The sequence below is a fragment of the Lucilia sericata genome, unplaced genomic scaffold (assembly GCF_015586225.1).
Source record: "Lucilia sericata isolate MDLA Ls3-8-SP2 unplaced genomic scaffold, ASM1558622v1 Contig000564F_arrow, whole genome shotgun sequence".
In the NCBI taxonomy this organism is placed as follows: Eukaryota; Metazoa; Arthropoda; class Insecta; order Diptera; family Calliphoridae; genus Lucilia; species Lucilia sericata.
Genome location: NW_023994574.1, coordinates 200268 through 217500, shown reverse-complemented (window position 1 = coordinate 217500; position 17233 = coordinate 200268). Strand labels below are relative to the sequence as shown.

Genomic DNA, 17233 nt, shown 5'->3' with positions numbered 1-17233 from the left:
GGTAAATGGTTATTTCCAAAGAAAACTAGGTTATTTTTTACATTTTGATAGCATTTTATGCAAAAAAAGGATAATATCCTGTGATATCCTTCGAAAACACTTTTTCTATATGCGTGACAGGGTTAACAAAATCGCCGTTTTCGCTCTTTCAATAAAATAACCTTTTTCATTTAGTATTTATACTTAAAATTAAATTTCGTTTTTTTGTTTTTCTTTTTTTCTTATAAAATTTTACACAAACTCACGTGGTAGTTGAAATCCGGCCTCCGGTGGTTGCTGCTGTGGGGGCAAAGGCAAATGTAAATGAGTATGAGAATGCGCATGTGCATGATATTCTCTCGTCAATCGTATCTGAAAATTTATAGTTTGAAAAAAAAGTCGTGGCGAATTTCCAAAATTTAGTGTTGTGTTTTGAAAATTGCATTATACATTATTTCATTTACAAACAAATAACAATTTTCATTAATAATGAAAATGTAACAGGGAGCAAAAGGACAAAAAACATTATATGGAACAAAATGCTTTGTTGTTGCTTTGGAGGTTTCTTTTTTTCTGAAAGCGGTGTTAATATTATAATGAAGCTGATTTTACTTCAATATTAAAATTTATTTTTAAGGTGTTTGGGTTAATTGCACAAAAATATGAGTTGTTGTTGGTTAAGAAAATGCATAAAAATGAGTAACAAATTTAAATGTTTTATGGTTAAATTAATGTTTTTTTTAATACTAAGACAAATGCAATAACAAAATGTGTTTTTTTTTTTGGTTTAGTAAATGTTTGTTACTAATATTACTTTTTTAATTTGAGGGTGAAATATGAGAAATAACAAAAACAAACATATAATTTTTTAAGCTTAATTTGGAATGGACGGGGGAAAAAACACACACACACAACGCACTCTTTAAGACGAGTTTTTGCTTGTAGTTGACATTTTGCAAATAGTTGTTGAACAAATTTGTTTTGGTAAATTTGATATTGGTGGTTAATTCGCAATTTAAAAAAAAAAGTATAACAGTAAAAATTTCAAAAATCCAAATACGATTGAGTGATTGAATGATTGATTGTTTTTTTTTTTTAATATAAATTCTTTTATAAATGTATACAGAATATACAACATATACATAATGATAATAATAGTAGTACTTAATAATAACAATAAAAATGTGATTTTTTAAAATATAATTTGAATTTTTTTAATTAAATAAATTCGTTATTATTAAATTATATTATAGAATGAATGTTAGAATTTTGAAATTTCTTGTTTTGTAAAGTTTTATTTTAAAAAAATATTGTACATAGAGTGAGGAATATAACTTACCATATGTTCATTGGGATCTAAGCCCACATGATGTGGTGGTGGTATACCCAAACGTTCTCTTTCCATTTGTGATATGGCCGCTGGATTAGCATACATAGGGAATTGTGAGGGATGTAAACCACTAAAGCATAAAGAAAAACATCAATTATTTTTCAGTTAAGAAATTATCAAAATCACACTCACCGTCTATAGTATTCCATCCAATGAGGATCTAAACGTGATTGACCAGCTGCTGCCGCTTGTGCGTTTTTGATTTCCTCCAATTCTCTGTAAATTTAACATAATTATATTATAAGTTTAACATTTTTTAAACTATTATATGTTTAATCTTATGAAAAATGCAAAATGTTGATTAATTTTTGTGACATGCATTTTAAAAGCGCAATTTTAAGAAATTTTGCAATTTGAAAACAAAACGTAAAAGCATATTAATGAGTTTTTATAAGCGTTTATGTATTATTAGAATGCATATTATATGTATGTATGTATGTGTTATATATGTTATTGTTTGAAATATTGTTTAAAATATTTAATTAATACCTTTCTCTACTATACATGGGCCCCATTGGATGATGATAGGGTACCATCTGTTCAACAGGGCTGAAATAATTAAAAATTCAGTATAAATATTAATTTCGGTTTTTAATTATTTCCTTGGAGAGGATTATTGTAGGAGATAAAAATTGTTATATATTTTGAAATAAGTAAATTAGAATTAGAACTCATCGAAACGTGAACTAGAGTGGAACTACAACTAGAACTGAACTAAAATATATGTAGAATTAGAATTGAACTAGAACAGTGCTAGAACAGAGCCAGAGCTAGATGTAAACTAGAACTGAACAAGAATTGAAATATAACTGAACTAGAATTGAAATAGAACTGTACTAGTACTGAACTAAACTAGGACTGGACTAGAACCGTACTAGAACTGAACTAGAACTGAACTAGAACTAGAACTGAACTAGAACTGAACTAGAACTAGAACTGATCTAGAACTGAACTAGAACTGAACTAGAACTGAACTAGAACTAGAACTGAACTAGAACTGAACTAGAACTGAACTAGAACTGAACTAGAACTAGAACTGAACTAGAACTAGAACTGAACTAGAACTGAACTAGAACTGAACTAGAACTAGAACTAGAACTGAACTAGAACTGAACTAGAACTGAACTAGAACTGAACTAGAACTGAACTAGAACTGAACTAGAACTGAACTAGAACTGAACTAGAACTGAACTAGAACTGAACTAGAACTGAACTAGAACTGAACTAGAACTGAACTAGAACTGAACTAGAACTGAACTAGAACTGAACTAGAACTGAACTAGAACTGAACTAGAACTGAACTAGAACTGAACTAGAACTGAACTAGAACTGAACTAGAACTGAACTAGAACTGAACTAGAACTGACTAGAACTGAACTAGAACTGAACTAGAACTGAACTAGAACTGAACTAGAACTGAACTAGAACTGAACTAGAACTGAACTAGAACTGAACTAGAACTGAACTAGAACTGAACTAGAACTGAACTAGAACTGAACTAGAACTGAACTAGAACTGAACTAGAACTGAACTAGAACTGAACTAGAACTGAACTAGAACTGAACTAGAACTGAACTAGAACTGAACTAGAACTGAACTAGAACTGAACTAGAACTGAACTAGAACTGAACTAGAACTGAACTAGAACTGAACTAGAACTGAACTAGAACTGAACTAGAACTGAACTAGAACTGAACTAGAACTGAACTAGAACTGAACTAGAACTGAAAGAACTGAACTAGAACTGAACTAGAACTGAACTAGAACTGAACTAGAACTGAACTAGAACTGAACTAGAACTGAACTAGAACTGAACTAGAACCTGAACTAGAACTGAATAGAAACGAACTAGAACTGAACTGAATTAGAATTGAATTAGAACTGAATTAGAACTGAACTAGAACTGAACTGAATAGAACTGAACTAGAACTGACCTAGATCTGAACTAGAACTGAACTAGAACTGAACTAGAACTGAACTAGAACTGAACTAGAACTGAAACTAGAACTGAACTAGAACTGAACTAGAACTGAACTAGAACTGAACTAGAACTGAACTAGAACTGAACTAGAACTGAACTAGAACTGAACTAGAACTGAACTAGAACTGAACCTAGAAACTGAACTAGAACTGAACTAGAACTGAACTAGAACTGAACTAGAACTGAACGTAGAACTGAACTAGAACTGAACTAGAACTGAACTAGAACTGAACTAGAACTGAACTAGAACTGAACTAGATCTGAACTAGAAACTGAACTAGAACTGAATAGAATCTGAACTAGATCTGAACTAGAACTGAAAACTAGAACTAGAACTGAACTAGAACTGAACCTAGAACTGAACTAGAACTGAACTAGACTGAACTAGAACTGAACTAGAAACTAGAACTGAACTAGAACCTGAACTAGAACCGAACTAGAACTGAACTAGAACTGAACTAGAACTGAACTAGAACTAAACTAGAACTGAACTAGAACTGAACTAGAACTGAACTAGATCTTAACTAGATCTGAACTAGAACTGAACTAGAACGAACTAAAACTGAACTAGAACTGAACTGAACTAGAAACTGAACTAGAACTGAACTAGAACTGAACTAGAACTGAACTAGAACTGAACTAGAACTGAACTAGAACTGAACTAGAACTGGACTAGAACTGAACTAGAACTGAACTAGAAACTGAACTAGAACTGAATTAGAACTGAACTAGACTGAACTAGAACTGAACTAGAACTGAACTAAAACTGAACTAGAACTGAACCTAGAAACTGAACTAGAACAGAACTAAAACTGAACTAGAACTAAAGAAGAACTAAACTAGAACTGAACTAGAGTTGAACTAGAATTGAACTAGAACGGAACTAGAACTGAATTAGAACGAGAACTAAAACTAAACTCCACTGGAACATATATTTTTTATTTTTTGAAAAAATAAAATTTTTATAAAAATAAAATTATAAATAAAAAAATTAATTTAAAAGAAACATTTTAGTAAAAAAATAATTTTTGTTGAAAATCTAAAAATTTTTGTGAAATTCGGCTAATCAGTGATAGGACAGATATTAAGTGAAACATTTGTTTATCAGTTGGAATGGGTTTCCTGATATAATTGAATATGTCGTTTAAAATTTTAAGACAATTGATTTTCAGATCCAATTCTATTTAAAAATTGCAATTGCAAGATCACTTGTAAAAATATTACAATAAAAAGTATAAAACCAACTTACCTAAAACCAACATGTGGTCTAGCATATTCTGAAAGTTGTCGCAAGGCTGGTGTATCCGTATATGGTGGTTTAAGTTCCGCTTTAAGTTTAGCTTGTTGTGCTGCCTGTTGAGCAGCAGCAGCTTGCTGTTGTTGCTGCTGCTGTTGCATTTGTTGTTGCTAAAAGATGAAAACCATTTTTATTAAACATATTTCAAAAATTTTCCAAATTACAAAAAAAAAAACAAACCTGTCTACGTTCTCTTTCCTTTTCGGCTAATTTACGATCACGTTCCTCACGTTTACGTGCTAATTTAGAGTCGGCCACTGGTTTAAATATTAAATCAGTTCTGGTGCAGGAGTTGTAATCACCGCGGTCGATATGGCGTACAAAGCTAAAAAAAAACAGTTAAAAACATTAAAAAACTTGTAAAAACTATAACAGTAAAATAGGCATACATAGCCGATTGAGAGCGGTGGCATTCGGTATCATCGGGTTTGGCTTCGGGACTAGGACCACGTGGAATATTGTGCGTTGGACTAGGTATTTCCGGCTCCGGATCAGGCTCAATTTCAATGGGCACTGTAAATCAGAGAAAAAGGAAAATAATGATTAATATAGATATTCTCTTTCATTCATTTACAGTTTTTGATACTTACATGGTTCTGTGGGATGATGATGCGGAGGTGGTGGTCCTCCTAGACCAGAACTGGCCGAATGAGCATGAGCTCGTAATGCATCCATATGTGAAGTGGGCTGGAGTATGTGTGGTTTACCGATTTCTTGAAAGGGTGATGAATGCGGTGGTGGCGGATAACCTGGTATATGCGAACCCGGATAACCAGCTGGTGGTAGACCGGTAGGAGTAGATTGCTGACTGCCCGGTGGTCCATTCGGTCCACCACTATTGATATTGCTATTATTGCCCTGTGGTGTCTTTGGTGTTGGCGGTTTATTTTGTTGATGCTGTTGCTGCATTTGTTGCTGTTGCTGCTGCTGTTGTTGTTGCTGTTGCTGCTGTTGTTGTTGTTGTTGTTGATGCTGTTGCTGCTGCTGTTGTTGATGCTGTTGCTGCATTTGTTGTTGATGTTGTTGTTGCTGCTGTTGTTGATGCTGTTGTTGCATTTGTTGTTGGTGCTGCTGCTGTTGTTGTTGCTGATGCTGATGCTGCTGTTGTTGCTGTTTCTGTTTTTCCTGTGCAGCTAGTAAAGCAGGATCATCGGGTCTGGTTGGTGGTGGTCCAGGCAAACCTTGATGATGAGCTGCCGCCATTACTGCTGCCGGATCTAAAGGACCACCCGGACCTCCGGGAGGCTTCATGTATGCTGGGAAACCTGGTCCATAGGGACCATAACCATATGGCGAATTGAATGGATTGTGGTGATGAGGAGAGTAAAACATTGACGGATGTAAAAGCGGGTGAGGATAAGGTGATTGACCGGGATGTACTCCCATGGGTGGCATTCCAGCTCCAGCAGGTATTAGAGGCAATGGCAGTGGCATTTGCGGATGACGTATGACCGGTGGTGAGGCGCCTGGTCTTAAATGAGGTGGCGGTGATGCTCCTAATCCTCGTTGACCCGACTGAGGACCATACATCTTGCTCAAAGGACTGGCCATCAAAGCGGAAGCACTCGAAACTGGTGGAGGAGTCATATGGGGTGATTGTTGACGCAACAAGGCGTGACGATCACGTTCCGCCACCGCTGCTGCTGCTGCCGAGAGTGCCGAAGATGATGGGTGATGGCTAAGCGGTGATTGTGGCACAGGATGTAAAGGACTCTGGCGACTGAGACTGCTGACACTTGAAGCCGGAGAAGAAGAACGATGTCCAGCACCCACCGATGAATTTAAGCCGCTGGGGGTACCCACATTATTGCTGCCAGGCGGGCCACTAAGTCCACTGCCGGGACCTCCAGGACCCGAGTTGTTTTGAACGCTAGGACTGGCTCGACTAAATGCCGACGATGGAACCGTATTGGTGGACGACAATGAACTAGATGACGACACTGGTGGATTCGAGGGGTGTGATGGCATCGGCCCACTGGCTGAAGAGACAGCCGGATGTCCGGACGATTGCAAATGTGAAGGAGGTGGACTTCTTCTACTTAGACCCGTTTCCGGCATACTACTAAGTGATGGTGGTCCAGCCAACAGGGCCAAAGGACCTGCACCAGGTCCCAGGCCAGCAAGAGAGTGTGGAAGCATATGATGACCAGCATGTGGATGGCCGGGTGGTAAATGGGCCAAATGCGGATGTATGGGTAAGGGATGCCCAATAAGACCTGGTGGTGCATTGCTTGAGAGACCAGGCAACGGAGAAGTACGGTGAGCATGAGGCGACTGCTGGGGTGGCCCCGATGAAGATGACTGTGAGGTAGGAGGATCTCGCAACTGAGATGACGGAGGTCCACCTTGACCTGGTCTTTCTTCGTGCAAACCTCCTCTTTGTGGTGGCTGAGCAGGTGATGGGGTTCGTGCATTCGATGCCGCTGATTGCTGTGGCGGTTGCCCATGAATCGGCAAACCGTGACCCTGGAGGTGTGGCAATGGCCCACTACGAGGATCATGATTTTGTAGAGATAATGGTATGGGCGCCAAAGGATGCATGCTGCCAGCGCCTGGTGGTAATTCCGCATGGGGTCTATGTAATTGAGGCAAATGGCTGGGAGGCATATGTTGTGGGTGCATACCAGCTGAGGGTGCCATCGAAGTGATACTGTGCGGTGGGCCACCTGCTGCCGATGAAGGGGGCATAGAACTAGGGGTAGATTGGCCAGGATGATGTAGACCTCCACTAGAGGTGACGGGTGTTGGGGTAGGATGATGCAGTGTACCCTGTGGTGGTGGACCACTTGTGGACGAACCTGGTGGCATACCGGGCATTTGACTTTGGTGCGAAGGAGGTGGCGGCTGTAGCGGACCACCATGTGGAGACACCAAATTTTGAGGATGCATTCCTGGTGGCAGACCCCCACCAGCAGGCGACGGCATATGTGGTGAAGGATGTGGCGACTGGAATTGCATTTGTGAAGATGGCTGTGAACTGCTGTTACTACTCTGACTATCTTGGCCGGGTGTAGATCGTGATGAAGCGTCTATAGGGCTTTCTGGTGGAGGATATTTTAATCCCGTTTCAGGTGGGCCACCACCATAAGGAGAAGGTTTAATGAGATTTTCACCATACGGCGAAGGTTTCATACCGCCCGTGCTCATATCAGTAGGTGGTCCCTGTGGTGGTGGATACTTCATATCTTGAGGTCCATATTTACCCACCATTGGATCGCCATATTTCATCATTAGACCTGCTGCCGACTCAAATGGTGGTCTGGCCAAAGGATGCTGTACCTGATGTTCATAGTGTGGCTTTGGCATAGCAATGCCTGGCGGTGGAGTAGCTCCTGGCGGCTGTCCATGTGAGGGTGGTGGCTGTTGTTCCAGATGACCGCCCATATATTTGTGTGGGGGAGGCGCATTATCACTTGACGCAGAAGAACTGCTCACTGGAGGAGGTCCCAGGCTGGTAGGTGGGTAACCACCCTTAAGATCGGGGTGTTTCATTGCTATATCGCCTGCACTACCGTAGGGCGGTTTACCCGTAGGCGGTTGTGCATGAGCCGACAGATCGCCGGGAAACTTGCCTCCTTGTTGTTCTATCATAAACTTCATATCAAACTTGCCAGCGGCCGCCGCTGCTGCAGCTGCAGCTGCTTGCATTTCCTGGCTATATTTAAGAGTATCCAATTGCCCAGGTGTATATTTAAGATCTTGGGGTACAAATTTGCCCGGTTCGTATTTAATGCCATCTGGGAACTTATGATCCATTTCATTGGCATATTTCGGTTGTTGTGGTGGTGGAGGACCTGTTGGAGGACCACTACATGGCGGCATAGAAACTATCGTTAGGCATAGATGTGGGTGGGCCTTGTGGAGGCTGCTGCTGTTGTGAAGGTGGCGCAAATTTGAGTTGGCCACCCTCGACTATGTAGCCTGGTGGAGGTCCAGGAGCATGAGGATGTTGCATATGTGGTGGAGGTTGTTGATGTTGATTTAGTGGCAGCGGCGATGGTGGTTCTGGACCATCTCGCTTTGTAGTCAAAGACATGGGAGCCTGGCTGCCTGGTGGCGGTATCGCCGGTGGCAAACCCATAATAGGCGGCTTGATGTCTTCGCTCTTAACCTCAATTTTAACTTTGAGATCTTGAGGTTCATTACTATTTTGATTACAGGCCGAATCCAGATCTTTAGGTTCTTTCTTAAAGTAGACAACCTCTGGTATAATGCTTTGCGGCTGCGGGGGTGCTAGTGGTGGCTGAGGTGGCATCTGAGGAGGTGTGGATATTTCCTGTTTCATATTAGCCAGCTTCTTAAGCATATCTTTCGGCATATCACCAGTATCCATCATTTCTGCTTTAGCCAACTCTTTGCGTTCAACAGATGCGTTTAGCGCCTCCACCGTGGGAACCTTTAATGGCGGAAGTGGTGCGCTAACTACAACGGGTTGTGGCAATGGTTTTGTGGTAGGTATAGCTAAGGGATCTTCTTTGGGTTCCTTGTCTTTAAGACTTGTATCAGTAACCATAGTTGGTGCCTGTATATTGGTTTCCTCGTCGACATTTTTGATTTTATCTTTAATATCGATATCGGAAACTTTTGATTCAGTTTTCGGTATAAGATTCTTATCACTTTTGGTGGATGATTCAATTTCGCTATTACCACTACTACTATTCTCTTCCTTGCTAGACGAACTCTCTTTGCTGTCTTTGTTAGATTGCTGTTCGCCCGAATCAGTGTTGTTAGACTCGCCATCATCCATGGCAGAGTCTGAACGACTATCGGAATTTGTGCTTTCAACCGGACTTTCAGCGCGTTTGCGTTTATCTTTAGGACCGGCAGAAATGGCCGCAGGACCGCCATTGTTATCACTCTCGTCGGGTGTTGTCGGTGGCACTCACCGCAGATCCCACAGAGCCCTCGGTATCGCTACGTTTCTTTTTACTGGGTGTCTCTTGACGACCAGTCTTACGTTTATTCGCCGCACTCTCGGCGACAGGTTTAGTTGGCGTTTAGGACTTTCTCCCGCAGCCGTTCCTGTTGCCGCTCCTGCTGCGGCGCCAGCAATATTATCCGGTGTTTCAGCACCACGCTTAGGACGCTTGCCATTAGCCGTCGGCTGTGGCTGCGTCACCTGTGTCTGATCGCACTTCGCCGTTGTGCCGGTTGTATTCTGTTGTTTATTTCTCGTCCTCATTCTAGACGGTGATTCATCCCTTTTATGGGTTAAACTTGAATCGCTGTCGCACTCGCTTACGTCGTCTTCAGTCAGAGAACTGGTCTCCTCCTTATTGACAACTGGCGAAGCGCGACCTTTGTCTGCACTCGCCGTCGACGCCGTCGTCGTCGCCGTCGTTGTTGCGGCTGATGCAGCAGATTGTGGTTCTGGTGTATCCTCCTTTTTGGGAGGTGTATTACTTGCCCGTGTAAACACGATTGCGACGCAATGCACTTTGGCGGCGTCTACGATGCGGGCGATTGCTATTAGCGCTCGGTGTCTTTTTCCACAAATAGTAGAATTCAACTAGTTCGGGTGTCTCTTTATGGGGTAATAAATCCTTTGGATTCTAAAAAAGTTTTTGCCAAATTGTCTAAGGCCTTTAATGAATTTTTTTATTTCGTCCTCGCACCACTTCTTTTCAATACTTTTGGTAAGAGGTGCTTTTACAAGTGCTTGAAGTGCTTTACCTGGGTCGTAACCGTTATCATGTAACTAAAAACAAAGTAAAGAAATATGAGGGGAGTTATAAAATGGTCACAATTTGTTTGAAAAAAAAAATATATAAAGTATTTTGTTTATCCATCATTTAGTATTTAATTAATAATTCATATAACATAATTATTTTAAATATTAGATTAGTTATATTATTAGACACGATTAGGGTTAGTTAATTAATTAGTTAATTTATTAATTAATGATTAAATGTATAATATTGAATCCATTATTCTTGAAAATATTGAATAGAATAGAATTTTTAGAATATTGTCAAAACAAAATTGACAGAACAAGAGTTGAACTAGAACTAGAGTTGAACTGAAATATAATTGAACTAGTACAGAACTAGAACTGAACTAGAACTGAACTAGAACCGAACTAGAACTGAACTAGAACTGAACTAGAACTGAACTAGAACTGAACTAGAACTGAACTAGAACTGAACTAGAACTGAACTAGATCTGAACTAGAACTGGACTAGAACTGAACTAGAACTGAACTAGAACTAGAACTGAACTGAACTAGAACTGAACTAGAACTGAACTAGAACTGAACTAGAACTGAACTAGAACTGAACTAGAACTGAACTAGAACTGAACTAGAAACTGAACTAGAACTGAACTAGAACTGAACTAGAACTGAACTAGAACTGAACTAGAACTGAACTAGAACTGAACTAGAACTGAACTAGAACTGAACTAAACTAGAACTGAACTAGAACTGAACTAGAACTGAACTAGAACTGAACTAGAACTGAACTAGAACTGAACTAGAACTGAACTAGAACTGAACTAGAACTGAACTAGAACTGAACTAGAACTGAACTAGAACTGAACTAGAACTGAACTAGAACTGAACTAGAACTGAACTAGAACTGAAACTAGAACTGAACTAGAACCTGAACTAGAACTGAACTAGAACTGAACTAGAACTGAACTAGAACTGAACTAGAACTGAACTAGAACTGAACTAGAACTGAACTAGAACTGAACTAGAACTGACTAGTACTGAACTAGAACTGAATAGAACTGAACTGAACTAACTGAACTAGAACTGAACTAGAACTGAACTAGAACTGAACTAGAACTGAACTAGAACTGAACTAGAACTGAACTAGAACTGAACTAGAACTGAACTAGAACTGAACTAGAACTGAACTAGAACTGAACTAGAACTGAACTAGAACTGAACTAGAACTGAACTAGAACTGAACTAGAACTGAACTAGAACTGAACTAGAACTGAACTAGAACTGAACTACAACTGAACTAGAACTGAACTAGAACTAAACTAGAACTGAACTAGAACGGAACTAGAACGGATCTAGAACGGAACTAGAACTGAACTAGAACTGAACTAGAACTGAACTAGAACTGAACTAAAACTGAACTAGAACTGAACTAAAACTGAACTAGAACTGAACTAGAACTGAACTAGAACTGAACTAGAACTGAACTAGAACTGAACTAGAACTGAAATAGAACTGAACTAAGAACTAGAACTGAACTAGAACTGAACTAGAACTGAACTAGAACTGAACTAGAACTGAACTAGAACTGAACTAGAACTGAACTAGAACTGAACTAGAACTGAACTAGAACTGAACTAGAACTGAACTAGAACTGAACTAGAACTGAACTAGAACTGAACTAGAACTGAACTAGAACTGAACTAGAACTGAACTAGAACTGAACTAGAACTGAACTAGAACTGAACTAGAACTGAACTAGAACTGAACTAGAACTGAACTAGAACTGAACTAGAAATGAACTAGAACTAACTAGAACTGAACTAGAACTGAACTAGAACTGAAACTAGAACTGAACTAGAACTGAACTAGAACTGAACTAGAATGAACTAGAAACTGAACTAGAACTGAACTAGAACTGAACTAGAACTGAACTAGAACTGAACTAGAACTGAACTAGAACTGAACTAGAACTGAACTAGAACTGAACTAGAACTGAACTAGAACTGAACTAGAACTGAACTAGAACTGAACTAGAACTGAACTAGAACTGAACTAGAACTGAACTAGAACCTGAACTAGAACTGAACTAGAACTGAACTAGAACTGAACTAGAACTGAACTAGAACTGAACTAGAACTGAACTAGAACTGAACTAGAACTGAACTAGAACTGAACTAGAACTGAACTAGAACTGAACTAGAACTGAACTAGAACTGAACTAGAACTGAACTAGAACTGAACTAGAACTGAACTAGAACTGAACTAGAACTGAACTAGAATGAACTAGAACTGAACTAGAACTGAACTAGAACTGAACTAGAACTGAACCGAACTGAACTAGAACTTACTAGAACTGAACTAGAACTGAACTAGAACTGAACTAGAACTGAACTAGAACTGAACTAGAACTGAACTAGAACTGAACTAGAACTAGAACTAGAACTGAACTAGATCTGAATTCAATCATTTTAAAATTTCAATCTCTCGTCGAAACTAAATTATTAAAATATAAAGCCTGTGAAATTGATAAATTATTAGTATAATTAATATGTCCCCTTATAGATACTTACAACGTCATGTGCATTAATAGTTGTGTCATCACGTGTTGCTGCCACATACCTTCTTCTAGACCGCCATCACACATTCCTGCAAGGCCAATTGTTAGAAACAAAGAGAGAAAAAGAAATTAATAATATTCAAATCCTGTTCGTAAATAAATATATGTGTGTCATTACTTTTTAGTATTTCTTCCGGTGGATATTTACCTTGAAATGCAGCCATTGAACGAGCTGCACGCAAGAACATCAAAGATCTCCATCTGCCATAGCACCGGGACTCCATCTTGGTATTTCTAATTCACGTTCGTCGTTTTCCTTGTCAACAGGGAAGCTTGAAATTGGATTATAATCGGGCAGTTTTGCCTTTTGTGTTGTTTTTTGGGGAAGGTGTATGAGTGAGTGCATATATTATGGAGGAGAAGTAGTAGTATTGGATTGCAGTAGTAATAATAGGAGAGCAGAGTAGATATGTAGTTTGATTGAAGTAGTAGTTATTGGTGGTGTTGTTTTTTTGTTGTTGTTTGATTGATTTGTGATAGGTTGTTGGAAGGTATAAAAAAATATGTTAATTAGTGGAAAAATCAAATATTTTTTTATTTTTGACAGGGTTAATGAAAAAACAAATTATATAAACAAATTTATTATGTTTTAATAGAATTAAATGATAATTTTGTTTATATAGTTTAGGTTTATTGTTTATTTAGAGTTTGTATAAGAATATTATTGTTTTATGTGTTTTTATTTATATTTATATGTAGATAATAAAAAAAATATATAATATAGATAATAATAAACACACCAAGTTTATAGTTTGTAAAATTAATTTAGTTAATAACTACTTAATTTATATTTAAAACTAATGCAAATGAGCATGTATGATTACGTTACGAAATGTTGATGAAAATGTAGTAATAGGGGACCAAGGATATAAATAAGATAAAGGATGGGAGTAGGGAAATTGAAAAAAAACAACAATGTTAACATTTATTAAGTTTGCCGGCAATAAAGAATAAAAGAACAAGACTACATTTTTTTATTCTTTTCTTTTCAGCCTCGAAGACAAGGGAACGGAATCTAGATCTAAACAATAAGTGGTACTAGAACTGCAGAATAAGAACTAGAACTGAAGGTAGAACTGAGTAGAACTGAACTAGAACTGAAGTAGAACTGAACTAGTACTGAACTAGAAACGGAACTAGAATTGAAACTAGAACTGAATCTAGAACTGAACTAGACTGACTAGAACTGAACTAGAACTGAACTAGAACTGAACTAGAACTAGAACTGAACTAGAACTGAACTAGAACTGAACTAGAACTGAACTAGAACTGAACTAGAACTGAACTAGAACTGAACTAGAACTGAACTAGAACTGAACTAGAACTGAACTAGAACTGAACTAGAAACTGAACTAGAACTGAACTAGAAACTGAACTATGAACTGAGCTAGAACTGAACTAGAATTGAACTAGAACTGAACTAGAACTGACTAGAACTGAACTAGAACTGAACTAGAACTGAACTAGAACTGAACTAGAACTGAACTAGAACTGAAACTAGAACTGAACTAGACTGAACTAGAACTGAACTAGAACTGAACTAGAACTGAACTAGAACTGAACTAGAACTGAACTAGAACTGAACTAGAACTGAACTAGAACTGAACTAGACTGAACTAGAACTGAACTAGAACTGAATTAGAACTGAACTAGAACTAGACGAACTAGAACTAGAACTGACGAAACTGAACTAGAACTGACCTAGAACTGAATAGAACTAGAACTAGAACTGAACTAGAACTGAACTAGAACTGAACTAGAACTGAACTAGAACTGAACTAGAACTGAACTAGAACTGAACTAGAACTGAACTAGAACTGAACTAGAACTGAACTAGAACTGAACTAGAACTGAACTAGAACTGAACTAGAACTGAACTAGAACTGAACTAGAACTGAACTAGAACTGAACTAGAACTGAACTAGAACTGAACTAGAACTGAACTAGAACTGAACTAGAACTGAACTAGAACTGAACTAGAACTGAACTAGAACTGAACTAGAACTGAACTAGATCTGAACTAGAACTGAACTAGAACTGAACTAGAACTGAACTAGAACTGAACTAGAACTGAACTAGAACTGAACTAGAACTGAACTAGAACTGAACTAGAACTGAACTAGAACTGAACTAGAACTGAACTAGAACTGAACTAGAACTGAACTAGAACTGAACTAGAACTGAACTAGAACTGAACTAGAACTGAACTAGAACTGAACTAGAACTGAACTAGAACTAACTAGAACTGAACTAGAACTGAACTAGAACTGAACTAGAACTGAACTAGAACTGAACTAGAACTGAACTAGAACTGAACTAGAACTGAACTAGAACTGAACTAGAACTGAAATAGAACTGAACTAGAACTGAACTAGAACTAAACTGAACTAGAACTGAACTAGAACTGAACTAGAACTGAACTAGAACTAGAACTGAACTAGAACTGAACTAGAACTAGAACTGAACTAGAACTGAACTAGAACTGAACTAGAACTGAACTAGAACTGAACTAGAACTGAACTAGAACTGAACTAGAACTGAACTAGAAATGAACTAGAAATGAACTAGAAATGAACTAGAAATGAACTAGAACTGAACTAGAACTGAACTAGAACTGGACTAGAACTGAACTAGAACTGAACTAGAACTGAACTAGAACTGAACTAGAACTGAACTAGAACTGAACTAGAACTGAACTAGAACTGAACTAGAACTGAACTAGAACTGAACTAGAACTGAACTAGAACTGAACTAGGAACTAGAACTGAACTAGAACTGAACTAGAACTGAACTAGAACTGAACTAGAACTGAACAGAACTGACCTAGAACTGAACTTAGAACTGAATTAGAACTGAATAGACCTGGAACTAGAACTGCACATAGAACTGCACTAGAACTGAACTAGAACTGAACTAGAACTGAACTAGAACTGAACTAGAACTGAACTAGAACTGAACTAGAAACTGACTAGAACTGAACTAGAACGGAACTAGAACTGAACTAGAACTGCACTAGAACTGAACTAGAATTGAACTAGAACTGAACTAAGAACTACACTGAACTAAACTAGAACTGAACTAGAACTGAACTAGAACTGAACTAGATATGAAATAGAACTGAACTAGAACTAAACTAGATCTGAAATATGAACGTGAACTAGAACCAATAGCTGAAAATAGCTTACCTGGGGTAACTTTAAATCCTTAATGGCAAATATGATATATGGTTTCCTTGCAACCTCTGTAAACATTTCCTATATATTAAAGGTCTTTATTGAATTTAATTTGTCATAAAACATATGTGTATCAGAATAAAAATTTAACAAACTGTTGACAAACTAAACCCCATTGAACTACTACTCAACTTACTTATGGTATAAAGTATTTATGTATATAAGATTATATAATTATATTAATTATACACACAATATTTATTATGTTTTATAACTGTTCCATACTAAGTTTAATACATATTTCATAAATATTATCTTATAGAAGGAGACACCACAATTCATTACTTATATTTACAGTTTATTTTTACTTTTTTTCAACAAAACTTCTATAAATGTTAAACACTGTATTTTCTATTAAGATAATTATTATTTATTAAGCCAATTGTTGTAAATAAACAGCCAATTATTATTATTATTAGAATGTCTACAAAACATTCATACAATCAATAAAGAGAGGGTGAACTAAGAGGAGGAGAAATATGTTTTTTTTTTATTCAAAGGAAAGCAGAGGTTGGGTTAATTGCATATTTATTGATTTGTTGTTATTATATTAAAATACAATAACAAATTTATATATATACAAAAAATGCATAAATATGCATACATATTTATACATACAAACATTCTACACAATCTAGTAAACATTTAAACAATTAGTACAATTAATTAAAACAAATAAAATATCTTCATTATCAGCTACTATTGTATTTCAATATTGTATAAACGACGAGCTATAAAAGTACATATATTGATTGCACTTGTGTTTAACAATCATTATACACAACTTTTAAGATATGTATACATCTGTCTATACAGAAAGATAGACTGTACTAGTACTATAACAATAAAATGTCTAGATATGTATTCGAAGCAATTGTCTACAAAATTAATCTTCGATATTTTTATAGAAAAACAATAAGTATTGATTTGTAAGCAAGAAATAATAATCTGACAAAAATATATATTTGGTGCTAAACAGGATTTAAAATAAAAGAGAATTCTTATTAATTTCAGAAATGAAAAGATAAAAATTACTGAAATAGAACAGAACTAGAATAGAAAAGT

The 17233-nt window shown here is 37.3% G+C and overlaps 1 protein-coding gene across 1 annotated transcript in view; it reads right to left on the bottom strand.

Moving 5' to 3' along the window:
- The window catches only part of LOC119606251 (arginine-glutamic acid dipeptide repeats protein), an 81093-nt gene that overhangs the window by 7884 nt on the left and 55976 nt on the right, over nucleotides 1-17233 (bottom strand). The window contains 17 exon segments of the mRNA XM_037959683.1: nucleotides 246-351; nucleotides 1319-1439; nucleotides 1502-1585; nucleotides 1859-1918; nucleotides 4600-4757; nucleotides 4828-4972; nucleotides 5037-5160; nucleotides 5238-8472; nucleotides 8474-9505; nucleotides 9546-9631; nucleotides 9634-10060; nucleotides 10062-10195; nucleotides 10198-10345; nucleotides 12889-12935; nucleotides 12938-12964; nucleotides 13084-13128; nucleotides 13131-13239. Coding sequence (XP_037815611.1) covers nucleotides 246-351; nucleotides 1319-1439; nucleotides 1502-1585; nucleotides 1859-1918; nucleotides 4600-4757; nucleotides 4828-4972; nucleotides 5037-5160; nucleotides 5238-8472; nucleotides 8474-9505; nucleotides 9546-9631; nucleotides 9634-10060; nucleotides 10062-10195; nucleotides 10198-10345; nucleotides 12889-12935; nucleotides 12938-12964; nucleotides 13084-13128; nucleotides 13131-13239 — 6088 coding nt within the window.